This window comes from Lampetra planeri, chromosome 3 (genome assembly GCF_965212315.1).
Source record: "Lampetra planeri chromosome 3, kcLamPlan1.2.h2, whole genome shotgun sequence".
NCBI lineage: Eukaryota > Metazoa > Chordata > Hyperoartia > Petromyzontiformes > Petromyzontidae > Lampetra > Lampetra planeri.
In genome coordinates, this window is record NC_136109.1 from 22744815 (window position 1) to 22772687 (window position 27873).

At 47.1% G+C, this 27873-nt stretch overlaps 1 protein-coding gene across 1 annotated transcript in view; it reads right to left on the reverse strand.

The window, feature by feature from the left end:
* CPAMD8 (C3 and PZP like alpha-2-macroglobulin domain containing 8) overlaps positions 1–27873 on the reverse strand; it is a 50673-nt gene that overhangs the window by 972 nt on the left and 21828 nt on the right. Inside the window, exons 25-42 of the mRNA XM_078623964.1 lie at positions 26680–26905; positions 26081–26257; positions 24804–24885; positions 20833–20989; positions 20254–20328; positions 18848–19013; positions 18191–18277; positions 17909–18045; positions 16591–16746; positions 15913–15975; positions 15119–15390; positions 14196–14283; positions 12640–12714; positions 12345–12450; positions 11033–11143; positions 3172–3390; positions 1683–1763; positions 6–868 (exon numbers count right to left, since the gene is read on the reverse strand). Of these exons, the coding sequence (XP_078480090.1) occupies positions 6–868; positions 1683–1763; positions 3172–3390; positions 11033–11143; positions 12345–12450; positions 12640–12714; positions 14196–14283; positions 15119–15390; positions 15913–15975; positions 16591–16746; positions 17909–18045; positions 18191–18277; positions 18848–19013; positions 20254–20328; positions 20833–20989; positions 24804–24885; positions 26081–26257; positions 26680–26905 (3141 nt within the window). The remainder of the gene's footprint in view (positions 1–5; positions 869–1682; positions 1764–3171; positions 3391–11032; positions 11144–12344; positions 12451–12639; positions 12715–14195; positions 14284–15118; positions 15391–15912; positions 15976–16590; positions 16747–17908; positions 18046–18190; positions 18278–18847; positions 19014–20253; positions 20329–20832; positions 20990–24803; positions 24886–26080; positions 26258–26679; positions 26906–27873) is intronic.

Below are 27873 nucleotides of genomic sequence, written 5' to 3' on the forward strand. Positions count from 1 at the left end.
AATACCTTGGTGGTCAGCGGGACAGCTTCTGAGTCTTCGAAACGTCTGCCCACGCCCTCCTGCGCTATCTGTGAAAGCAAATCTTCCGGCGCGCTCTGTCCCTGTCCTTCCTGCTCCCGATCGTCTGTGCCAGGTTGCTGGACATTGCGCACGTTGCTGACCCGTGGAAGCTCATCTCTCGTGTCCGCGTTGTCTTTGCTCTGCGTTTCTGTTTCAGCTGCTTCTTTCTCCTGCTCGCCCCCCTCTTCAAAAAATTGCTGGGGGGGAATTTCTGCCCGTTGCTCGAGGTGTTCCCAGCTCACTCTTTGCGGGACCTCTTTCGTGGCCGGTTCTGTTAGCTCCCCCTCTGCTCTCAAAGTGTCTCCGAGCTCTGCTTCCATTTCTCTGATTTGAAGCACGTCCTCCTCGTACGTTCCCCGTCGAGCCTCCGGTTCTACCCTGCTCTCCACCTTTTCAATCTCCAGGTGCCGCACGGTAGCGTGCTGCCCCTGCTTAGCCTTGTCGACGTGTGCATTGTCACCACCGTCGCCGCCACCTGCGAGCCCATCGGCACCGATGCTCTCCCGACCGTCGTCGGCTGCACGGTGGAGTTTTGGGAGCGCGACCGCCGTGTCGCCTTGCCGCGTCAAATCTGCCGTCGCCGCGTCGTCGCGCTGCACGTCTTTGCCGCGGCGCTGCTCCTGCACTTCTGCGTTAACGTCTGCTCGGCCGCCGTCGCTCTCTATGCGGCCGATCTGTTCCACGCGGTGGCCTTCCTCGTACGCCACGTCGAAAGTCTCGCCGTCGGTGTCGGAAACAAACGTCTCCTCCTCGTAGTCTCGCTCTGCGCCCTCGTAAAAAATGTCCGATGTTTCCCCTGGCACGGGCTCTGTGTGTGAATAACAGAACGTGTGTGTTTTGAATCGGTCGCCTTAAAGCCTACAATACATATTTGCCATAAACTAAGGACAGCCCTGCAATTTCTTGCTCGTACCACTGCTGACAGAAGGGCCTATTCTTCCACTGTGGCCCAGACACCTTGTAAAAAGGTGGGAGTTCCCACACTTTACCTCACCACACGCAACCTGACAATCGACTCACTTGTGTGCCCATTTACACTGCTGGTTGGATTTAATCAACTTGCCCATTGTGTCAATTTCCATGACAGCAGATCGAACCAAGCGATCTCTGGATTCCAGGCCCTTGTGTAAATAACCAGCGCACCGTGGCAGCATCCACCCCTATAATAAGGCTACTGGATGGGAGTTGACACGTTTCTTTAAATAAAAAGCAGGGTTACGTGGGGTTGGAAATTAGTTCCAAGAAGCTGCGCAAGAAAAACAAAATTCTGCCCCCACAGTTGAAGCAACTGAACACGGTACAGATGAGAGGAGTCAGCCAAGTGAGCAGACTGCCATCAGAAATCTGAGTCCGAATACAAACATTCAGTTCCTGAGAACAACGCGGGAGAGAGGAGGTAACAGATTGACGATAATGGAGTGGCTGTCGTAAATCAACGGGCAAAGGGTCATAAATCAGATTGCTTAAAACTGAATCATAGCTGAAAGACAAAAAAAACGCGTTCCCATCAGCTCTGTCCCAAATACTGTGTAAAAAGTAGTCGCAAGCCAAACAAGCCAGTGATTTATGGCCTGCACCTTGCCTGGTGTTGAATTGGCAGGGTTAGTGGGAGAAATTATTACCTGGTGGAGGTGGCAAAAAGCGCACCGGTGGTGGTAGTTGAAGCCCTTCTATCTCTCTGGGTTCTTCGAGGCTCGAAACTTCTGTAATGTAAATACACGGTAGATTGTCACTTTTAATTTATCAGCATATTTAGATTGGTATTAACATCCCACTAACATACCAATCTATTTATAATTGGGATTTCCATTGTCGTGCATGGGGTTGTTATATTTTTTATAGAGAGCAAAGAAAAATGTTCATGCCTGATTAAAAAATCTTGGTGCATATCCACGATGGAGTAAAAACATCGCATGTGACGGCAGCCCATGTTGGTTCTATGTTACTTTCTTGCAGTTATTTCCTAATTCTGCACACGATGATGGGAAGTTGAGCGGCAAGTTAATACTGGTAGGAACCAACTGGTTCCACCAGCCCACAGGGGATTATTGCGTCCGTCCGTCGTGCAGGGAGGGGCTGGGTGGGGTGGGGAGGGAGGGGCTGGGTGGGGAGGGGAGCGTGGGGAGGGGCTGGGTGGGGAGGGTGGGGCTGGGTGGGGAGGAGAGGGTGGGGAGGGGCTGGGTGGGGAGGGGCTGAGTGGGGAGGGGCTGGGTGGGGAGGGTGGGACTGGGTCGGGGGTGGGAGGGGTGGGGCTGGGTGGGGAGGGGCTGGTCACCCCGTGGTGCCCTTATAAAACTCAACGTTTAACCTACTCACGCCGGCTTGTGCCCGCCCTCACAGTCGGGCATATTTGCGGAATACACCACGCCGCCGTTGACCCTGGCCATTGACCGAGCAACCCAACGTTCCTACCAGCTCCCTCCGCAGGAATGTGTTGTGGAGGAGCCGCCATCCTTTTGAAACCAGTAGGACGAGGAATTTAATTTTGTAGCATCTTAAGGTCACCCCATTCATTGGGAGCGGCTAATTTCCCCCCAAGACATATGGGCATGTTTAATAATGTATTCTTGTTGGCAGCCAGTAAAAAAAACATTTAAGATTCGCAAGAGAACGCAGCGTGAGAGAGGCCCATCGACGGTTTTTTTTTGTTGAACCACATTATTGGAGACGCGAGGCCTTGGATCATGTGACATGCACATGTTACGGCCATTTTGTCTATCCACTGATGGATGAGGGGCCTCCCCACGCCGTGCAGATCATTTAACCACACCTCACCACCCTGGTCGGTGTTGATCGGCGAAGGTGGCAGCATAGACGTGCAGCGCAACAATGGATTCTATTGCATTGCCCTTTGCAGGCCCGCAACGTAGCGCAGCGTCGTGGTCAACCCATCCAAGTATTAGCCAGGTCCAAACCCCGTGAAGCTTCCCAAGATATGATGAGATCGGGCGCATTCTTTGGGAGTTCAGGCTTTCGGCCCCCCAAACTACAACACGGCTTTTTTATTTAAACGCAGCGGGGAAAATTCTCTCCAGGTCCGAGAAAGAGAGAGCGCAATAGCAGCAGCAGCAGCAGCATAACCCGCCGACGGTGCTGGCAATGCGTGCTTACGGGATGCAGCGCAGTGTGCCACCGGCACCTGCTCGAGGCGCGTGTTATTGCGGCAGGCGGCCACCTCGAGCTGGCAGCGGTTGGGGTAGAGGACCCCGTCGGAGCCGCACACCGGCTCGCCGTCGTAGCCGCAGTCACGGTAGCACGTGCAGCGCTCGGAGAAGCGGTTTTCCTCCCCGCAGCCGTACACAACGTTGCAGGAACTGCCGCTTGAAAATCCTGGCGAGTGGCAAAATGAAAAGAGGGCATTTTAAATGTGGCTTCGTAAGGTTTGCGAATAGCAACACATGTTAGTTTTCATCATCGTCGTTTATTAGTCATTCCGCGCCTTTCATGCAGTACATCTGGAGGTGCTAAATGTATTATTGATAAATTAAAAGCACACTTTAGTAAATAAATGTTGTATTTTGTCAGTGTGAATACTGCTTCAATTGTGTAACATTTGCCGGGTCAACCTTGCTAAGTTAGTTCAGGAATTAAGCACTCATTTAGTTCAAATGATGAAACATAGCTCGCCGCAGGAAAAAATATTTTTCTCAATTCTAGAAATGTTTAAAGAAGCAACTTGTTGAAGAATAATGGGATTGGCTCTCTGTCGTGTTCTCGTGGTGTAACTCCGATGTGCTGGGAGCGTCGTCTTCAGCAACTGAATTAAAGTTTCCAGCATGTGGAGCGAAACGTGGGACACTGTGCCGAACAACACGGAGTGTACGATCTGAAAACACGCATCGGAGAGCTGTGCAGCTAGACCCGTGATAAACCTCGAGTACAATTTGAAACCATTGGGGATTGCTTCCTATGTTAAAAAGATCTATACCGACGTCATGTGCCAGATTTTGTTGCCAAAAATGAGTCTTGTCCCTTGAAGTACCTCCTCGTTGAAATATGGGAACATGTATTCTTCCAAGATGAGAATCTGGCCTGTGTGTGACCTGGTTAAATAAAGCTGCACAACAGCAGAAATAGTTCCCAGTGTGTGTGGTTAAATGTGCTAAATATTAGTCGACCAAAAACATGTACGGATCTTCTTCGCATGGGTAGTATGTAAATATGTTATTAACTGAAACCAGAATAATTTTTGAAATGTTCTACTGTATTTGAACTGGGTTTCTATGGACACCTTTTTAAAGGGCAAGCTTGTATTACTGTACATGCTGACACGCACAAGAAAAACACAGATATGATTTGCAATGCTTGACTGACACTTGCAGGAGTGTTTAAGTTGTATAAAATTTGAAAATAAATAATATTCACATGCCAAATACATCCCCGACAGTGATGGCTTGGAAGATGCCTTCAGCCATCAGTGGATAGATCATGGTAGCTGCTGATGTAACCACATACATTTAGTCACCTGGTGTATGCACAATCGATACAAATAGCCATTTATATATATTCAGAAGTGTGTTTAGGTAATGTTGCCTAGGGAAAACACGTGTTGATATTTTTACTGAAGACTCGCAACATTGCCTCATGGCTGAGAAAATATCCACTTCCAGTTTAACAGTTATGTGTAAGCCCAATTAAATACGTTTTTTATGGCATGTTTAATTTTCCCGATACACCGGAGAATCCAGGGCTCAGTCTACATATTGAAAACCCGGTGAAAAATGTACACCGTATATATTTATATTTTTAACCCGGTTTAGAAAAACATGGTCATAAACAAAAATACGGACCAAAAATCTGAAAGTGCACGAAGAGGTGTGGAGAGAGGCAAGCTTGGAATTACAGTGAGAGACAGAACTAGGGAACGCAGTAGAGAAACACACGCGGGCTTCAATAATGACATTAAAATTGTTGAGAAAAGTCAATGGGCCTGCACAGGACGCGTCGCTACGAGGGATGATGGCTGATGGTCACGAATAATAATAATGATAATGGGTGTGTCAGCCAAGGAATGAAACCCGTTCGAGAACTGGAATAATGCAATGTGTTTGTGTGCTGGCGATAGGTGGATTATTATTACAACTCCATCGCACGAACACGAGGAGACGGCAGGGACTGTCAACCCAGAGAGGATTGACCATGGATTATGATGTTGATGAAAACAGTTTGGCTCGGTTTAATGACCCCAGCCCTGCCAAAGATGCATATAATCCACCTAACGCCCTGAACAAAATATCTGTATTTGCACTTGATTTGGTCAAAGCCAGCTCTGAGGGGCGCAACTCTGACGGTTTCTTAGCTGAAGAGCGCCCTCTGTTGTGCATCTTAGATAATTGCAATAATAGTGGTGAAGAAGACCTCATGAGAGGTGTCGGCTCAGAAGCGTTGTCACCACTCTGTAAGTTTTCACACGGGGTAAAACTTCAGAGAGCGACGTTTGCTTATGGTGACCACAAACATTAATAATACATAGTATTACATTTATAATGGCGCTTTTCATCAATGATCTCAAAGCGCTGAGTAAGAGTCATCGGCAGCAGACACCCAGCATCAACAGATATAAATACATTTAAAATATCAAGATCAGTTCCCTCCCTGGTGTGAGGTTTAATATACGCCACGACAACACGTTCACCTATAACTTGAAGTGGCAATGGGGCAAAAATAAAAAGAAAAATCGCGGTGGCAAGAATTCACCCCCTGGAAATTTAAAGGAATTGGTCACGTTTCAGAGACTCGGTGATGGTTAAAAAAACGACAGTTTTTTTTTTTACATTGTGGTGAATGTAGCGGCCTCTAGCGGCTGCGGGAGTCCCAACAAACCGTTCGGTACTCTGTTTTTTTGGGCAAAGTCACGTAGGTTAAAAATTTAAATAAATTAAATCGCGACGTTTCGGGCGCAACACAAGCGTCCTTCTTCAGGTGGGGACAACGTAGCGAAAGCACAACCGCTTTACCTACGTGACTTTACCGAAAAAACCTAAGAGTATGAATCCTTGCAGTCACGAAAACTTCAAATCTAGAATTAAACCGTTCGGTACAGCGGTACAACGTCCAGTACACGACGTAACATCTCGACACGCTCTTACACACACGGTTCAACGCGTCTATTGCGAGATTTCAGAATCAATATTAATCCATGCGACCATTATACCTCACAGCGCAAGCACTACCTACGTACCGTTTTACTTAATCGAATGTGTAAATGTGTCCTAAATACATCTGATGGTCATTCACAGCCAGTGGTGATACCTTGAACCAGTCCTGGGCCTATCGCTCTCAATTTGCGAACCCGCACCGACCCCATAAAAAAACCCATAGCCACACCGTTATGGGGTATTGAGCAAACAAGTGTTTCATTCTTCTAAAGCCCCCCACCCCACCACAATTGCCACAGATATAGATGAAATGATTAAAATCAACTTTTAACATATATTTTTACTCTAACCCTATTCATAACTAATCCAACTAAGCAACAATCAATTGACATTGATTGGGGCGCCGCGGTGGCGAGATTTCATCCTTTTCACCCGTCACCCAAGATGACATTGGTTCGATCCCGGACCCTGGGTCCGCGTGTTCTCTCTCTCTCTTCCCGTGGTGGTCGCGTGGATTTTTCTCCACATTTAGAAACACGCATTTACATTATTTGGGTTCCTCCTATAAATTCCAACGAGTGATGATGATGATGACGAAAGCCGCTGCGATGAGCAGTCGTTTGTGACCAAGTCGCCTCTGAAACAGAGCTGATTGCTTAGTGGGCTTCACCTGGTTAATAAAATAGTCTAGGCCACGGGACGGCAACCTTTCAAAGAAGAAGAGGCATGCTTTTTTTTTGTCTTTGACAAAAAATAGTTCGAGAGCCGTATCGCACGCAGAGTTACTTGTACACATTACAGCAATACAGCAGATTACAAATACATTCTGACATACATAAACAAAATAGATGATGGAATAAACTGCGTCTATTTAGGGGTTTCCCCTTTTGTTAGTCTTTAACAGTACAGTTTGACTTTTATTTTTCGATTTAAAGCTTTCGTGACTGCAGGGATTAATCTTCTTGGTTTTTTCGGTAAAGTCACGTAGAAGGGAAATAATAAAATAATAAAAATAAAACATAATAAAATACAATTCTCACGACGTTTCGGCTACATATTTGATAAAAATACGCTGCCAAGCTTGGTGGTGTTCATTCGGACACTGTCTTGACGACAGCCCTGTTCTTCACCTGAGGACGGCTGCTTGCGTTGTGGCCGAAACGTCGTGAGAATTGTATTTAGTTTTATTTTTATTATTTTATTATTTCCCTTCTACGTGACTTTACCGAAAGAACCAAGAACAGTTTGACTTTTATTCATTTTGCTGGCACCAAGACATCCCATAGTGACCCATTCCCTGCCATATTAATACATTATCTTTATGTTATATTACGTTTAAGATTAACGGCTGCCCGCGAGGGGGCAGCCACAATGAGCCACAAGGGGGGAAGCCAAAGAGCCACTGCACAAGTGGCTCTAGAACCCTGATGGAGACAAAGGGCCTGGACGCAATATATATTTGATACCGCAGACTGCCCGGAAGAGGGCGTTTTGATTACATTTATACTGCGAGAGACGCGCCCGTAAATTTCTCCAACAAATTCAATTTGTGCGGAGTAAACCAAGATAAATGTGTGTGCCTGCGGAGGTTTGCACTCCCATCGTTTTTTTCCCTAAATGCGTTTGAGAGATGCAAATAGTCCCTTCAGCGCGCAACATTCAACTGGACTATATTGGTATGTTGTTTTTCTGCCAATCAAACGAATGAAAGGGCAGAACATTTTTTTTTATTTGGCACTCATTCCATTTAAGAAAAGACCACACAGTCTTTGAGAACAAGGCCTCTCAGTGCTCCATCAATGCAACCTTGTCCTGACATTCACGGTGTCAGCCAGCATGCCCTCTTTTACCTGCTATCAATGTTTGGTCTTCATATGTAAATGTTTATACTCTCCCAGACATATTATTTCAAATGTGTGTAATCTATTATTTTGTACGTTTGTTGTCACAAAGCCATTGGGCGAGTGGCTTAACTATGTTGTCAGAAGATTAACTAATCATGGCTTGTTCAGCTTGGAAATAATAATTTTAAATCTGAAATGGTGTGACTCATTACAGCATTATCTATTTTACCTGCAAGAGATCGACACCTATCAAAGGCATAATATTTCTTATACATCATATAATAAAACATCGTCCTTTTGTTGAGCCACTGTTGGATGTAGACTGCCCCACACCGCTCCGGCTGCAGAGTTTGCTTTGTACTTCACTTCACTTGCTCAGTGTGGATTTTGTGAAGGGTGGGGAACCCAGGGACTAGTTCAAATATCACGTGGCTCTGATGTTATCCATGGCTGGAAATCAAATACAGATCGCCGAGTTCATAGCGCCACTGCACGAACGCATAATCCACAATGGTATTATTAATTACAATGTGATCGTCAGCCATGATCCATCCACTACTGCATGAAGGCCTCCCCAAACCGTCACAATCTCTGTCATGATTGTGCCACGTGGTAATGCACCTATCACCGACACGTGCTGGTTTCATCACTTGGGCTCCTTCGTGGACATTCTCTTCGACGCGTCCCATTGTCAAGGCTGCACTCTGTCACTATTCTTGACCATCGACCATCATCCCTGCTTGTGGACGTGTCCCGGCCAAGCCCATTTACTGTTCTTAACAGTTTGAACGGCGTAAATTTACTTGAATTTGAATCAATGTATTTTTCTGTCAACGTAATTTTTTTTTTTTTATAAATGTGAACCCAAACACATCACGCTGGTCGGTATGATTGTCTGCAGTCAGTTAGCACACATTTTTTCTTCATGACAAGCGGTCAAACACTGAACATTTAAAACAGCGTTGATGTAATGGAAACTTGGTGTGTAAAAATAAAAATGCAGCCCTGCACTTGCTTGATCACACCACTGCTGACAGAAGGACCTCCACTTGAGTGAGCTCTTAGAGGATATTTGGCCCATCATTCCATGCTGGCCAGATGCTTTGGCACAGGCGGGAGGGCCCACATTATAAGCCACCACACACGACCTGCTGGTAGACTATGGCGTATCCATTTCATGCCGCCTGGTGGACAGAAGTGTTTGGGGGGTGATGAAGAAACTCGCTCCATTTGTTCAACTGCCACCCCTGGAGGTCGAACCAGCGACCTTCTGGGTTGCAAGTCCGTCTGCTAAACATTTCGCCATGGCAGCTTCCCATTGGAAACGCGGGTTGTTTGAAAGTGAGGGCATGAAATGGCCGTGACAAAATAATAATTTTAGCGGAATTTACGTCTCCGCCACCAAAACGATGGAGTCGTTAACAATGAGAATGCACTTCATGTTTGTGTTAGCGATGGCAAGGAGCAGCCTCGCCAGGAAAAATGTGGAAGCAATTTGTAACTCGAGCTATTTTCAATTTGCCGACAAAACAAGGAGCTTTACGTCGTCGCGAACATTTTAAAATCACACCACTTTTGCAATTACGAATGTCCTGTGCAAAATATAATCTCTACAGATTGTTAAACAAAACTACAAGTGGCTTTCCCCGCTAGGAATTATTGCCATTGTATTGCAGCATATTTCCTGAATTTGAAACGCTGAAAACCAATCTCAGGCGCTGACTTGCTGACTCGCCTGCGATTGCCAGCGCTGTGATAGTTTTTTCTGTACATTTCTAATTCTTGAAAACTGTTCAGTATAGCTGCATAGTCGAGCGTCAGTGCAGCAGCAGCGGCGGCGGCTCTCCAGAGTGCATTAAGGAAATGAACTCAGATTTGGAGGAGCGTAGGCGGTTGTGGCCGCATGTCATTCTCCCCGTTGTGTGCCCCTGTGGTAAACCTCAGAGGGGGGGGGGGTGTTTGTCGAAGGGATAGGGATCACTGCACATCCCACCCAGACCCCTAAACAAAACACGCAATGTACACATGCCACCCCACAGGCAGCCCAACAAGCCATCATCTCATGGTAGAGCACAGGAAGCCAGCCATTACGCAGGAATGTGTAAAAGTATCCCCGTCTCCATGGATATGGGAAAAATAAGCCCCCTGAGGGGTGGACGTGACCCACAGGACCTCCCAGGCTCTGTGGACATCGGTCCCTGGGAAGGTCCTCCTCCTTTGCAACCAAACGCTTTGACGTTAATTGCAAATGGCAACGACAACAACAACAACGTCGTCGTCGTCGTCGTTGTTGTTGAACGTGGCAAGCCTCCATTGAGAGCGTGTCCTCTTGACGATACGCTTGGCGTCTCGGAGGTCGACGTGCGTTATGTAACGTTCGGAACGTACCTCGAATGGAACGAGCCAACAGAAAATCCTCCAACGTTATAATTCGAACAGCGTGGCGATTCCATCGCCATGCACTGGGAGCCCAATTCGTGCCATCAGAAAATAAAATTGGGCAATGCGGAGACGATAAATCTGATGCGGATGTCTTGTTCAGCAGAGGTTCGCGTTGTCCCAAACTTACAGCCCCCCCCCCCCTATGCTTTTACGTGGCTCCTCACGGTCCCCCCCTTCACCGTAGAATTCTTCATATCTCTGTATGTATGCGGTATTTCGGGCGTGAACCATTACGCGTCGCTGCTCACATTGCGGCGGCTTGCAGTCATTGCAGCGGGAAATGGGGGGGGGAGCACTCAAAGTGGGGGCACCAAAGTGGGCATCCGAGAGACCCCCGCGGGGGGGGGGGGGCCTGCGCCAAGCCTACAGCGTGTCGGGGCTTCATAAAAATCACAAAAAACCGCATGCTCTGTTCACTTTGCTCATTACATCGCCAATGCACCGGTACACGGGGTCAATCGTATCCCTTGCGATGCGCGCCTCCGATTAGCACGGCCGGCTAACGTACGGCGCGAAAGAAGTTCGGCGTGACATACACGCAATTCACACGCAACACGCACGCATGCAGACACGCGCGCCGTGGCTCACCGATCCACTGATTGGTGGAGCTCTCCACCTCGTTGCAGCTCTTGCCCTCGCACAGCTCCCGCGCCAGAGGGCTGTTCGCGCTCGCGTTGTAAAACCGCGTGGCCTCCAGTGCTGTCGACGCGAGAGAGAGGGGACATTTTGACTTAAAAAATTTTGTAACTGCAGGAATTCATATTCTATGGTTCTTTCGGTAAACGTCGTGAGTTTTTTGGCTTTTTATATTTTTGATGTTATTATTTTTATTAGATTTTCGATCTATGTGACTTTACCGAAAGAACCATAGAAGAGAGGGGACATTCGTTAAGCATTTCCCTCCGTTACTCGCCTCACGCTTGCTCCCACTCGTGCTGTCAGGTATCAACACCAAGAGACACCAAAAAACTGCCTCCTTTTGGAACTATCGTAGGGCAGCGTTAACCCCCCCCCCCCCCCCCCGTGCGTTCGGAGGCAATCCGCGGAAAGAGGATTTCATAGCACTGCTTCGAAATAAATTGTAAAGTAGCGGTGTATTTTTCCCACATACACTGCCACACAGAGAGAAATGCGTATGGAGTGCCAGTCAACCTGATATATAAATATTATCAGAGGTCAAATTTATCCAAATCAATGTAATATATATTAAAATTAGATGTATTGTGCAGTCATTGGTTACCACGCCGAGATAATCAACTCACTGTCCTTTAGAACTCAGTTGAACCACAGGTGCCGACTGGCATTGAAACCCAGCATCTCAGAGGTGTCAGCTCAGCACTTTAATCCCTGAGCCACCTTCAGAAAAGAAACTTCAACAGAATGTGTCCCTTCTCCCACAAGTAATGTTTAGTTTGTACTGATGATCCTCAAAGGTGAAGGCACAGCCCCACAATGCTTTGCTCATGCCACCGCTGACAGAAGGGATTTCAATGGAGGGAGCCCTAGACAGCTCCTCCAAAGTGTATTTGGCCTACTCTTCCATGCTGGTTACACATCTTAGAAGAGGTGAGAGTACCCACACCACTTGTTGCAAAATCTCGATTGAACATTTTTCTGCATAACTGCTTTTGTGTTTGTGTCCTTCCACCCGCCGTCCTCCGATTAGTATGGCTGGCTACGCACTGTGCGAAACAAGTTCAACATGGCATACCCATTCATACTGCTGGATGAAAAGAGGTTGGGGTAATTGATAAACCTGCACCAATGTTTCAACCGCCTTGCCAACCGATTGAAACGGCCACCTCTGCTTTGCACGTCCTAACCATCGTAACTACGGCAGCATCCGAGCAACTTATAGTGATCATTAATTATTAATAATCCAGGCTGCCCCAAGACGAACCGGGTTCGTAGTAGTCGTAGATCTTGACCGGGACCGGAGCCGTTTGGCCCACGATGTACTCGCGGTCGGCGTGGAACTTGACGCACGTCATGCACTGGTTGGGGATCTGCACGGACGTAAACCAAGCGCACGTGATCACGAGAGAGCTGCAGTCACGGTTGGCTGAAAAAAAAAAGCCTCCGTGCATTTTAATATTGCCCCGAAAGCTTCGTCCAAACTCTACCATATGTCTCCAATAATAGCGTCATCAACGACAGTTACCAAACGCACATTCAGCTGTTCGTTCATTGCTTACCTCGTCAAAATAGAACAACACTTTGCGGCCGTCCAATTCGTAACGTTTGAGACCCAGTTTCTTGTCCAGTAATACCTGCAAACATGTTCGTTGTGTTAGTGATGGTTTTTTTTGCGTAACATGTTCAGGAAGGAAAAAAAAGCTAAAAAACGATATTATGTTCAGGAACACTGCTTAAATTGTGTGTGCATTGCTTATGAGTAACAAATGTGAACACAACCCCAAGGGAATCTTTTAATTGTTCCCATGCATTTCCTTGGGACCAAGTGCAATTACGCATTACTCAAAAACCATATGTTTAAAGCGCAGCCTTTAATTACACGTTGCACATTTCACTGATGTGGACGACATTCCTAATAATAGAAAGTCTCAAAACTCCGGTCCAAGCACCCGTACACAGCCCGGGCTTCCATTTTTCACCACTGACACAAGATGTGTTCAGTATGTTAGGACATTAATTAAACAGAGGAGATTATCCTAACGTGAAAAGGTGAAACTATGGTGGAAGTTAAAGATCAGGCCTTGCAAAGCCATGCAATAAAACAGCCGTCTCTAAGAACAATTTGCGGATTGTGCAGGCGTGCTGATTAGTGTAGGTAACTTTTAAAGAAGCAGGCCAAGTGAATGTAAGTTTACTGCAGAATTTGCGTATTTATTTTAATAAGCACCGACGATAAGGTTGGAATAAGAGCGGCAACATTTTTCACGGATGTCCTCTCTCTGGCTTATTATTAAAGGTTAAAGCTGAGTGAACAGACTCAGACCCTTATGCCAGATAACATATTCGACTTTTCATTTTTTCTCCTGCCTTGCTGTGTCACCAAGGCAGGTTGCTTTCCCCAGATCAGCTATTATATTAGAAACAAATACAATGATGCTGGCGAGTATGTTTTCAAGTCTTATGGGATGCATCAGCGAGTATTGAACGAGGTATCAGAAAATATATTTGAGTGACCTACTTAAGAAACTTTTCAGGCGATTTTTCTTGAGCTCAAAATGTCCCAGGATGATTGTTTGCTCGAGGAATTGCCGTAAATCAAATAAACACAATTCAGCTTTTTAGGTTACTTTCTTTTGTGAGTAATTGAGAAGATTGTGGTGTAAATTATTTATTTCAGGCCTGAGAATCACAAGATTCTTTAAACTTCTACACGAACCAAATTTGCATTCATGTCTGTGCAATCATATACTATTAACGCATTCTTGCAAGTCACCCTTGTTGCTAAAGTAGTGTGCTATTTATTATACAATTGGAATGTAAAAGGGCAACTTCAAAGCAAACTTTGTTTGGTCTGTGCAACTTTTCAACTAATTTGTTTTCAAAGTATTTTACCGGCCGTTATTTCAAGTGGAATGAAACTTAGCCTCAGAAGAATAACCTGGACCACTACTGGCCAATGAGTGTATATTGAACTTCTTCCGTGCCATACATAGCCAACCGCACCAATCGAGGTACGAGGGGAAGGTCAGCAAGCCAAGCACAAAAGAAAGCAGTTCTAAAGAAATGAGTTTAAAATCCCGATTGAAAAGTCCATGATTGCCTAGGCCAAGCTTACCTGTTCTAAACTTTCCACATCGGCACGGAAGCCAGAGAGCAGAGGCACCTCCAACACTGCCATGTTGGACGAGCCGGTTTGAAGCCATCTACAGGCACACGTGAAGACACAACATGTACAGCAATGTACACAACTATGCTGCAGGATTGAACCCGCAAATGAACCCACATTATGCAGGTAAAGGTGCAGCCTTTGCAGATTCTTCCTCACTCTGCTGCAGAAGAAGGTGCCTTCGTTCGAGGGAGCTTTAGGTGTTTTGGCCTACTCTTGCATGCTTATATTTTTTATCTCTGTAAAAGCTTGCAAAACGGTTATGAGCGGAAATACGTATTTTCCTGCAGTCGTACTTTAAAGTTAAGCAATGGTACGATTCCATTAATTCAGTACACCAACAATTACACCAACAATTATTTCCTGTGCAACCGTGAGTAGTCATGGCTGGGCGTAGTGATGCACGCCTGGAATCCAGCACTCTTACAGGCGGGGTTTGTGACTCATGCTGATTTTGTCATGTGCAGCAGACACCAAGCTGACCAAACTCGATGAGCGCACAGAGATCATTTTCTCCTCGTCACACGCACGTTTGAGCTTTACCACCTTATATGCACATATTTTTATCCGGACACTGTGCTGCGATTTTTTCCCGAGGTACAGCAGCACTCGTTGAGAAAGCGGTTGCCAGTTGTGCCGCATGGCTCTCCGACGTGTCCACCGTGTCCGGATAAAATCGAATTATTCCCGAAGAAGTGCTCAGAACGTGGGGCAAAAGACATCTAAACATCATCCCAAACGACGCACGGTACAAACCCGAAAACACATCGGCGAACCCCAAAGCTTGACCCTACCAAACAGTCTTGAGCCGACCATTGACACTTTCCCAGATAATTAAAAGACAATTATAACGACGACGACGACGCACTGACCTGGCGCACACCTCCAGTGTGACCTTGTACTCCTTGCTGTCGTGATGCGCCGCCGGGTCATCATCGTCGTTATCGCTGCTACCGCTGGCGCTGCCAGGGTGGGGCGGTGGCAGCGGTGGCGGGTGGCGGCGCGCGTGTGGCCGCTCTGAGCGGTTGTCCTGGATCTGGTCGAGGGAGCTGGGCGCTCGGGTGCCACGTGGCTCTGTGAGCTCCACCGTGAGCTGGAAGGCCGGCTTTGCGGCCGGATCGGGCACGTTGTACGACACGTCGATCTGCGGAACGTTTCAGCGTAGCGTCTTTCAGCGCGGTGGCATCTATCAGTGCTGTCTGTTTTTTTGTTGTACATTTTTTTACCCATTTTATACCGATTGTGCTATCAGCATAACGGCTTGAGACGAAGTATCCATTCATAACTTTGCAGAGAAGTGCAACCTTTCGTGTTAGAAAAGAGCTGATGGAAGTGGAGATCACAGAGCTACCTCTGAGATCCGTTCCAGTGATCTCTGCGGTGCACACAGCAGATGGCAGCGATTTAACACCCACTCATCATATGAGAGTAATGTGTGTCGCAAGAAGGTCAAACCGACATTTAAATGATCAGAGCTGGAATGTAGCCAAAGTAAGCGAAGAACAGACATTTAATACGACAGGTTTTTGTTGTGTTGCGCGGTCATTGGTGACACAGGGCTCACACCATCAACAGTGCCGTTTGAATGAGCGGTTTTGTGCAAGTTTTCTAAGAGATATTGTGGAGTAATCTGTATGTTCATCATTCACGACTGTGCGGTTTGTACCTGCATGAGGCAGCAGCCTTCCCCCTTTGCGCTGACAAACAACCCAGTTGGGATGCTTGGGATCTGAAAGCAACGTGGCAAATCGGCGACGTGGTTTGGAACACACATTTGGTGACACTGCGTTAGTAATGGTGCACCATGGACAAAGAGGAAAGCTCACGTAGTAAGTAATATTTTAAAATACTTTTTTTATAAACACGCTTTAATGAAATGTACCGTACGAGTAATGGCAGAACTCCACGACTCCAGGAAGTGGCCCCGAGGCTTGCCATAACGTAAGGGGACGTGGTGATTTACAGCCAACGTGAGTTGAGCGTGGACAATTAGACCCAAGCCAAAACATAACATATAAAAATGAATGTTTAAAACTACTTTTTAAAAAATAGAATATGGTATTGTCATCAGTATGACATAAGTATACCAAGTTTGCAGTCGATACCACATTGGGAAGTGGGTTAAAATTTAGTTACAAGATTTGAGGATACGACAAAGACGACAACAACAGACAGAGTGAGTTAAATAAAAGCGTGTAGTAATAAAAATGCGTCTAATCTTTCCTCTTTATTGACGACCGTGTGGAAAGTTTCAATGAGGAGAAGGAGGTTTCAGAAACCAACTATGAAAACAAAAACTATTGTGAACGTGCAATCGAGGACTGGGACTTTGGGCACAGCTGACCGTTGCAGTCTGCAATATCTTCTTGTTGTCTTTGTTGAGCTCAAACGATTCCTGGAAGTCCAGGTTTGTGGAGGCCAGCGAGATGGTGAGGTTGACACCACCGATGTAAGACAAGATGGCGTACTCGGAGAGCGACTGGAGAGCCACGCACGTGTCCTGCAAAACATTTCATCACCTTAAGGAAAACCGAAGGAAATCGACTCGCACCGACTAATAAATGCTTACTTCTGAAGTGTCTCGTCTTGCGCATGGCTACGTTAAGCCGAATGGAAGTGAGTCAGAGAAATCCGATGAGCTACGAGGCTCTTTCTCACAGAATATTTGGGGCCACGCTTTTCAGCCAAGTTGATGGCGTTCTCGGTAGGCGAGCGTATTTCAGCTTTACATCATGCACCAGTGTGATGTGTTGCTTATATAGTTGCTATGCTTACATAAGGTGTGCTTATATCCGGCTCCTACTATTTATGGTACAACCACTCCAGGCAAAGAAACACTTCAGGAAGTGTATGTATTTTGCCTGTTTATATTTTATAACAGGGTTACTAAACAAATAATCTTATTCATAGTCAAATAAACGTGGGTGATGGCCCACCTCGACTGTTGACTTTAAGCGGTGGGTGGAAAATCCACATTCCAATGGCAGCGGTCAGTCTCTCCACAGAACAATTACTTTTGACTGTCCACAAAGTGCCACGCATTTTATTCACCCTAATGGCTGATTGGCTGAGTTAACCACAACCAGAATATTAACTTGAGACTTTCCCCGGTTGTAAGTTCAAGACGATGCCACAATTCCACCTACCTTTTCAAATCTTAATTGCAAAAATAATTGTCTAATGCATCAGATCTGTGCCAAGCCTTTCCGTGGCGGGGGTGGGGGGGCACAGGCTGTGGCATAAATGTACGAATGTATGTTGAACTTCTTTTGCACCGTACGTAGCCAACCGTGCTAATCGGAGGTGCCGTTTTGGGGGCAACAGCACGCTCTAAAACACAGCATGCCTTACTAACACCACATTGACCAGAGGCATGGTCATGTGACCTCTCTGTATTGTGGCCTAAGTAACCAAAGTCGTGTTTTGGGGGAGCTGGGCTGGGGAGGAGGGAGCAATGTTCTTAATTCTAGATTTGAAGCTTTCGTGACTGCAAGGATTCATATTCTTAGGTTTTTTCCGGTAAAGTCACGTAGGTAAAAAAATTAAAAATAAATAAATTTAAATGAATGTTCTTGATTGGGGCGGCGAGGGGCCTCCATACCAAGAAAAAGTCGAGAACCACCGGTCTAACGTATGACCGTAGCCTCCCCTCCACCACTCACCTGCGTTGACGAGAACCCACCCTGGGCATTCCTCTGCTGAGAGAGCCACTTCACGATGGGAAGGGCTGTGGCCACGTCTCCGAGTGCCGTGTACGTCAGCAGGGCGTACGCAGTCATCTCCACCTCGGCGGACACCACTAAGCGGGCACGGCGTGGGAAGGGACCGCACGGCACGCGCACACACACACACAGGACATGCAACGTGACCACCGCGCAGCGTCGTACGACGGCCAAGGCTCTGTGTGAAACTAATGCGAACGGTGGCACGGCGAACGATCGTACCGGATTGCGAGAGCCCGTCGCTAAATCCCATGAACGTGTCGTCGTTTGTGACGGTTGTGCCTGATAGACTCCAGTGTTTCAACCCATCTGCCGGAAAAAGGAAAAGAGAAAGAGAGAGAAATAAAGTTTGTTTTTCAATCGTTTGAATAAATGCATCACCGCTTATTGTTCATTACTTGAAAAAGTAATGATTGCTCATGTTTATTCTCATCGCTATCATGCATGTAACAATTCACCTCCTTCAAAATTAAATCATAATCAGAATCTTGATTTAGACTGGAGGAATTCGATGAGCTTTAAAAGCTCTTTTTTCACAGATGCCCAATACGGACAGTTTACGATTAGGTTAAAGAATCACCTCTTTATTCTTTCAACAATGTGGAGACAGTAGCACATTCAGCGTTATCAGGGTTTACACAAACCCATCGCAAACATATCAACGTCAGACATCTCTCACGGCCTAACTATGTAACGTATTACATGCGAATTGACACTCATCGATCCTTACGCACGTTCGATGCAGATTTGCGCGATCGTGAGCTTGGACTTTAAAATCGGCTGGCCAACGCGTCGTCACACGTGCCCGCTTGCTCGTAAAGAGGTGAGCTGACGTGACTACGGCGGAAGGAGGGAGTCAGGGACCGAGGAGGAAGTCACCTTGCGTGATGGCCACGTTGTTGAGACGACGGAGGGCCACGGGGGCGTAGGAGCTGTGTAGCAACGTCAGGGCGTAGGCTGAGAGGGCCGTGGTGTACGGGTCTTCAGCCGAGTACATGTTGCTTTCGAGGAACACCTTAGCCCTCGCCACCGCCGTCTTCTCGCCCTGCAAGCAGATTTGTCGGGGCGTGCACGTACATTGAAGTTATATCGCACCACCGTGCGTGTCAAATCGTGTGAATCAGAGGTGCGGGGGGAAGGACAACAAAACTAAACGCAAAAATATGCACCTATTCTATTTTATTTCGGATTCACATGGCGACCTTTCCAGGGCGCTTTCAAATTCAAGCCGACGGCGGTCAGCGAGGGAGGTGACGAAATGGATGTAGGGACAGGGGCTGGGAATGGAACTGATGTTGCTGGGGTAGGAAAGGCAGAATAAGGTGGAACGTGATGGTGAGTGAGGGTGTCTGATGGGTGCAACGTGGATGAGAGGCAGTGGGGCATGGGGCACGTGCGTGAAGTGGTAAAATGGGCATGGGTGAAGGTAGGTGACGGGTGGTAGGGGCAGAGTTCTGGTGGCCGGATAGTTGAGCTGATGGAGGAGCACAGCGTAGGGCTGGGGGAGAGATGTGGTTGAATGCACATAAGAGAGCGAGACGTGGGAGCCGGGTCAGGAATTAGAGTCGGAGGAGGAAGAGGACTGGGGGGCTGGGAGTAGGTTAGAGGCGGGGGAAGCAACCGGTAGAAGTGGAGGCAGTGGAAGAGAAAAAGCGATAGAGCAGAGAGAGGAGCCGAGGGCCGAGCGAAAGGTGGAAAGCGAGGGTGAGAGTTTGATGTGGAGTGGGAGTTTGCACCTACACCCGGCTGCACCTTACACCCGGCCGCAATCTCTTGGACAGCGAGCAAAGCAGGCTTGTGCTTTTCGGCAAACAAGACCCAGCATTCATATACCTCCAGACACTCTCACCCCGTCCACACTCGACTTAACAGTATCTGTGCAGCACACCTAAGGGGCTGTACAGAGACAAAAAGCAGTTCTAAAGAAATTCGTTTTCAATGTAGATTTGAAAGACTTAACAGTGTACTGAGGCGATGGTTGTTTGATACGGATGTCCCGCTCAAAGTAAAACAAGAACAAAAAATCAACCTCGCGAATATATTACAGGTGCAGTATTTCTAAAAGTCAAGTTTTATTGTTTATATGCCCATGCGGATCGCAGTGCAGGGCTCATCTCTGCTGGGAGTCGTGAGCCAGTTTTGGAAATTACACATTATTATGGTGGGGGCGCAGTGGGGGGGGGGGGGGGGGAGCAGCCTGTCTTTAAAATGAGAATCCTTGTTGACGTATCGCGAAGCGGCACTCGGTCTATCGCTCGTGGAGGGATGATGGCGTGAGCGCTCGCCTCGTTGTCGGTGCCGGTCTCAATGAGAGCTGCGACCACGTACGCCGTCAGGGAGATCTTCCCGTGGATGCCGCCCTGCACGGACGACAGACAAAAGGGATGAGCAAGGTCTTCCTTTTTGCAGGCAAACAAAAAACGTAATACGTGATCGCTCAACTCTCTGTGTGTGTGTATTAGCTACTAACACATGTGCTTAATACTGGAATGGATAAGTATCACCGTTCATATGCCATCACAATTTTGATGAATTGTTTTTTACAATTCTGGCAATCGCGTGATGATGCTGGTCATACTCAAATTGTAAATGTTGTGGGTTTGCTCTCTAATACACCGGTGTGTTGAAAAATTAACCAATTGGCACATCTTGTTCACGTGACAAACTTTACTATATGGCTGTGTCGAATGGAGGTGAGTTTACGACACATTCACGGGATTTAGCCCAAAAGACATTATCACGAATAATGGTTACAAGTTCACAAATCACCATGACAACCTCAGATCTCTCTACCCACCATCATGAAACATCCCGTTACACTACCAGGTTAGCAAACTAAAATCCACCCCCCTCCCAAAAAAAACCTGGATATCTTTGTTGAGGATGCGGCCCACGGCTGGAAAAGAGCCATCCTCTTTCTGATGGTTGATGATCCAGGCCTTGGCTGCTGCAAGCTCCTTGGGGTCGATGTAAATGAAGGCTCGCGACTGGGCAAACGACTTCAGCACGAATGCCGTCAACCTGTTGATCGGAAAACCAAAATCAACTTTGTAATAGAAGGTCGGGGGAAGAAGTAGAAGAAGACAACTCTTTGTGAGGTTCACAGTTAAAGCCGAGGCACATTCGACGAGTGCCACACTCGCCGCCTAATATCCTGCGACGATAATGCTCGAGAGGAGATTATCATTTCGGGTTGTGCGATTTTGGTTCGGGCACGATGTTCCATTTCGAGGAACCAAAATACGAGTTATGCAAAGCAGCTCCCAGCACACGGAACGAAACGTCGGACGTCGTTCCGGTCCAAAGCGGCGCGCTACAACAGCCGCGAAACACGGCGCAGCACTGTTGCCGCACAACCTCCGTGGAAAACTCTGCAGCAGGGATAATTATTTGTTTTAAATTGGTGATTTTAAATAAATCTCGAATGTTTACAAGGTAACAGATACATTTTTACCCACAGCTGTTACTGGATCTATAACAACCCAGGAAATATGATGATAATTATAATGATTATCATCATTGCTGCAGGGAAAATATCCATTTGATTTCCCAACAGGCAACTAATGCTAAAAGTATCCTTGTTGTTTATTTCGTAACCAAAGATACGCTCACACTCGCCTAAACGGGGTGCCCATGAATGTATCATCCATCATGAAAGATTTAGACGGCAAATTTAACTGCGTGGTTGAAACGTTGGCAACATATTCTTGCGTGAGTTACAAGACCACATTGCGAAAACATTCAAGATGATCGCACTCAAGATGATGGCAAACGCCGGGATTTTCATGTCACCGATGCCATAGCGGACGTGTGGAAGCTTAGAGGGGTGAGACTCGTACGATCGAATCTTCATAGTACCGAGCACGAATGTGTGCATAGCTCTTTCTGATGTCTCATCATAATTCTGGGTAATGGATGGTAGCAACCTTCACGTAGTTCCTTCCTTTTAAGAAGCATGCAATCCTCACTGTCTCAACGACCACTTTGCATGCAAACCAATGCCACCACTGCGGAGACCCAACGTCGTTCATCGACCTCTTGGTCAGGACAAGAACCCTAACTCCACACGACATACTCTTAGGTTTTTCGGTAAAGTCACGTAGGTAATTAATAAATAATAATAAATAATAGAAATAATAATGGAAATAAAATAATAAATCACGACGTTTCGGAGGCAACACAAGTCTCCGTTATCAGGTGGGACCGTCACAGCTAGATTTTCTATTATTGATTATTATTTATTTTTTACCTACGTGACTTTACCGAAAAACCTAAGAGTATGAATCCTTGCAGTCACGAAAGCTTCAAATCTAGAATCCACACGACATCATCATCATCATCGCAATTCTTCATGAACGGATGATAAAATTACTGGCGCCCATGTACGCTTGCTATTAGCCGGCTACGGAAGGACGAATGTGCAATCCCGGCATCGTGAATTCACAATTAAGAGTGCGGCTGTGGTAATGATGGCTGCGTGCCCTGTAGAGTGGAGAAACCTCCACGGAAGAGCCCCGGGACTTAATCGGCGGAAACGTTTATACAATGCGTCCGATGAGCTCAGCTGTGCCACAATGGCCCTGAAGACCCCGGCATCTTAATCCTGCCCCTGCTGATTCCAATTATACAGCGCTCGGGATGGGGCGCAGCTCAACCAACTCCAGAGTACGCACAGCAGAAGCAGCAGCAGAAGCAGCGGCAGCAGAAGCAGCAGCAGCAACAGCAGAAGCAGCAGCAGCAGAAGCAGCAGCAGAAGCAGCAGCAGCAGAAGCAGCAGAAGAAGCAGAAGCAGCAGAAGCAGCAGCAGCAGAAGCAGCAGAAGCAGCAGCAGCAGAAGCAGCAGAAGTAGCAGAAGCAGCAGAAGAAGCAGAAGCAGCAGAAGAAGCAGCAGCAGCAGAAGCAGCAGCAGCAACAGCAGAAGCAGCAGCAGCAGAAGCAGCAGCAGCAACAGCAGCAGAAGCAGCAGCAGCAGAAGCAGCAGAAGTAGCAGAAGCAGCAGAAGAAGCAGAAGCAGCAGAAGAAGCAGCAGCAGAAGCAGCAGAAGCAGCAGCAGCAGAAGCAGCAGAAGAAGCAGCAGCAGCAGAAGCAGCAGCAGCAACAGCAGAAGCAGCAGCAGCAGAAGCAGCAGCAGAAGCAGCAGCAGCAGAAGCAGCAGAAGAAGCAGAAGCAGCAGAAGCAGCAGCAGCAGAAGCAGCAGAAGCAGCAGCAGCAGAAGCAGCAGAAGTAGCAGAAGCAGCAGAAGAAGCAGAAGCAGCAGAAGAAGCAGCAGCAGCAGAAGCAGCAGCAGCAGAAGCAGCAGAAGAAGCAGCAGCAGAAGCAGCAGAAGCAACAGCAGCAGAAGCAGCAGAAGTAGCAGCAGCAAAAGCAGCAGCAAAAGCAGCAGAAGAAGCAGCAGCAGAAGCAGCAGCAGCAGAAGCAGCAGAAGCAGCAGCAGCAGAAGCAGCAGCAGAAGCAACAGAAGAAGCAGCAGCAGCAGAAGCAGCAGAAGCAGCAGCAGCAGCAGAAGCAGCAGCAGAAGCAACAGAAGAAGCAGCAGCAGCAAAAGCAGCAGAAGAAGCAGCAGCAGAAGCAGCAGAAGCAGCAGCAGAAGCAGCAGCAGCAGAAGCAGCAGCAGAAGCAACAGAAGAAGCAGCAGCAGCAGAAGCAGCAGAAGCAGCAGCAGCAGCAGGAAGCAGCAGCAGCAGAGCCTGAAACAGCGCGATTTTTGTAGAACACGAACACTAACATCGGCAGAACATTTCAGGGGAGAGGAAATTTTATTTTGCAGCCACTTTGAAAATATTGCACTTTTTAAATAATTTTTATGGCTTTAGAATTGTTGCAGTTGTTGTTAAGCTGGTTTTCACATATCTGATCGAGGTAGAATATACGCTGCTCAGTTCAGTTTCTGAAAAGGCCCTCCATCAGCTGCAGCGAAACGTCAGACATCATGCCGGACACCGTGGCACAGCCTGAAAACACGTCGGAGGGATGTACAGCACAATGACAAATACCCACGCAGCAGTAGTAAAAATATGTAAATCGCTAAACGCAGATATATCAAACTAGATTCGAAGCTTTCGTGACTGCAGGAATTACTCTTTGGTTATTTCGGTAAAGTTACGTAGAAAATAAAATCGATATATCCCCACTGTGTTTGCTATAGCAGCAAATTAAAAGGCTTTAAAAGAGATTTGGATGCCATCCACCGCTGAATCAAGAAAATATTGGTTGTATCCGTTGTTATATATTATTTAAAAAAAGAAATCGTGGCAGCGTTGTAAGATTTTGCCTCATCTAGTTGTAATACGCCTATAAACATGCTTGCCTTTACAACGTAAAGAAATCGTGTCGTAGAAGTTGTATTAATTGGTTTTGTAACTTTAATAAAAATTCAGCCTTAAACATCTGCTCACCCTGTGGGTTCAACTTTCTCCAAACATTGACAAGCCACGGTCGTTGAAAAAAAATAGTCACCTCCTATGGCATGTGGCAGATTGAACCATTTATGCATAAATGCCTGAAAATGAAAAACATTTGAGAAAGAAAAAACATAATTCTGGATGCGTTAAGTTGAAGCCTTTGCGTTTTTTTTCTTCCAGCGGTGTTGAAAACGTGTGCAGCTATTGCAGTTAAATGAGCCGCGCATTTTGACCCCGTAAAAATAGTCCTCGTGCGCTGGCTCCTCCGCTTCTTTGGCTCGAAGGCGTAGCAGCAGCAGAGCTGGGTTCTGGCTGATGTCGGGGGAAATGGTCGCGATGCCAGAGGCGATGGGGTTAAGCACCCACGGGGTTTTGGAGAGAGAAAGTGGGGAGCAGGGCGGGCACGTGGGCAGAAAAAAGCAAATATGACTCACCACATGCTCCCCGATGAATCGCGCTCTCCGAAGGCGCTGTAAGAACCATCTTGCCGCTTGTATGTCAGCTGGCGCTGATAGCCTGCGATGCACCGCGCCAGCAAAATCACATAAACTTTGTCCCCCAACGGTGTCGTATAACTTTGCATTGACGCTAACTGCTTCAACACACTTGCGTTGTTGCCATTAATGGCGATGCAGATAAAACATAACGTTTATGTACGCGGTATCTAATCGTTGCCTCAGCAAACGGCGGACTCGACTGTTGTGCGTGAAGGATTTGGGCCAAGTGTACGAGCCAATAAGCTAAGCTGTAACCATACAAACGCAAATCTGCCTGGCTCTGTCTTCATGTTTGACTCCAAGAGAGCCGTTCTGAATACTCACGGGCCAAAGCGTTTGCAGTGTGGATGAGTTTTTGGATTTAAAGATTGTCATTCTGGATTTTTAAGGACAATTTCAGATCTTTTTTTCTGAAGTTTAGATCATGTACATCATTTCATAATTTAACGAGTGCCTTAGCGCAAGCAAAATTAATGTCACCCGATGCTACGTAACATCACTTGCGGTGGGAAAACGCGCGGAGGTGATGTCATGTAAGTTTTGTTTTGGTTCACATGTATTTATCCCCACAAAAAGCCTCAGTGAGTTTCCAATACTCTTTTTCAACAGGGCCCAACTAAATTACCCAGTTGTCTTCCTGATTGAGTAATTCGCAGTCATTCAAATTTGACAAATGTGGGCCATGCCACCAACACACATGGCACCCGATGGATTGACCATGGCAGCCACGTGGGGGGGGGGGGGGGGTCGAACCACGAACCTTCGCAGCAGACGTTTGTTAGTTTTGTAACAATTTCGGACCAATTCCAAAACAGCTTTCTCATGATCGACATTTCCCTTTCTAGGCTTGATTACCGGCATGTTTAGGATTAACCCGAAACGTTGAGGCACATCCCATCCCTTAGAATTCCCACCCCCGCAGTGCCCACCATAATAATTAGATTTCGTTTAATTCCCACCATGTTAAAATTATTCCTATGTCCACAACCCACTGCGACCACAGAGGCTGCTTTAAATTTATATATTTTTTTGCCAGATCCGTTGCTTTTTTTCCTCCTCCTGAATGCAGGCTGTAGGCACGCCAAGGGAGCACACGTACGGGGCGCATTCTTCCGCCCCAACTGGTGGGCATTGAACAGACCGCCGTTAAAGCTCATGTCGCATTGGAACGCGAGAGAGGGCTCGCTGTTGGAAACGTGCAAAGAGTGGCCAACCCTGGAGCAGGTAGTCGGTGACCTCCGTCCGAACGTCGGCGACGAGTTGCTTGGTCCGCTGCAGGTACTTGAGGACGAAGACGTTCGGAGCAAAGTGAATCATGTTCTGCTCTCCACAGCCAAAGGGCAACTTGAGGAGGTTGTCCAGGTTGTTGAGCGTGGGGCCCATCACGTCACCTGGTTTGACGCGTGACACACGCGCACGGCGTACGCTGATGCCAGCAAGCGAGCGAGCGAGCGTGCGTACGTGTGTGCGTGCATGCGTAGGAAGGAGGCAGTGAGAGTAAAGTGCTTTTAGCGATCACCGATTAAGGCCTGTGTGGTACACAAGAAGGTGGTGTGTTCAGAAGCAAGAACAGCCAACTTCATCTTCCAATAGCTGATGCTTTTATGTAGAACATCTTTCGCACAGTGATAATCGGATTACACGGAAAGAAAAACCGGAGGATGCAAATATACAGGTGTCGTCAGGGTCGGGATCGAACCCACGACCTCCTGCATACCGGGCGAGGTAGTTAACATCTCGCCAACGCGGCACCCCTGCCGTAAGACGACAGCCAAAGAAGGCCGAGTCTGGTGTTCGTTGTTGCTGTGTTTACCAATCATCGAGGCGGTGGCTCTCTCGGAGCCCGGCACGACGGAGTGCGGCACGGCGAGTGTGAACGCCTCGTTGTGGTTCCCGTCCGACTCCTCCTTGCGCCAGATTTTGAACTCGCCCAGGGAGCCCCAGCCCGTCGAGAGACCCACATAGTTCACCCGCAGCGGACGGGGAGCCTGCCAGCGCACCATCACCGTCTCGGGTGATGGCAGCTGCCCACGGCCAACCTGCGTGACGACGTGACGGCAAGGCAGCGAGGAGAGGTCGGCAGAAGAGAGCGGGAGCACCGGGAACGATGTTACATTGTGATGCTGCGTTGGCAGTGGTGCACAAACAATGAGTACTATAACTTCACCACGTTCGTCAATAAAATTATGGTCCTAAAAGTGAATATGTATAATATAGAATGTTAAATTTCAGGTAATAGCCAGTAAAGAGAATGTTGATTTCTTTTTTGATATATCAGGATTATACAGTGAGAATACAATTTTTTATTAGTTTGAATGACTTTAAGTTTATTTTTAGGAACATCAAAGACTTTGGCTCTAACCCTGAATGTTTTTTCCATCCTTAAATTTTGTATCCTTAAAATCTCAATTCCTCCATCCTGCATACATTTTCTGTTGTGATGGGTTTTCTCATCATTCGCACATGCAAATAATCGTTGCCTTTAGGCAAGCACCATCGTGTAAAGCCAAGTCTGCTCCATATATGGAGCTCTCAGAGACACGTGGCAGCAGGGACTATTGATGACTGCAATGTGCTGAGGAGTTCTGATGAGGACTAAACCTGTGTACAGTTGCATCCAAGTTTCACTGCTGCCATGTCTTTTTTGAGCTGGTGTTCTGGATAAGGCCGAGAGCTATTGTACACACAATGTTGCACAACCTTTATGAGTTCATACGCCTATTCTCCGTCCTGCTACACCCGTGCTATTGCAGAAAATATTCTGCGCGTGACTTTTGAATCACGCCAACCCATGGAACGGAAAACAAAACCACCCCAGAGTTTCAGTTTGTTTGCTTCGGCCAGATTTGCTTGCTTTAACAATCCAGAGTGGTCTGGAAAGCCAATAGCGACAAGGGGCTAAATGTATACAGGTAGTCAGTGACTTACAATGGAGATGCGTTACGACGACCCCATCGTAAGTCGAAAATATCGTAAGTCGAAAATGGCCTAGCCTACCCAGGTGTCT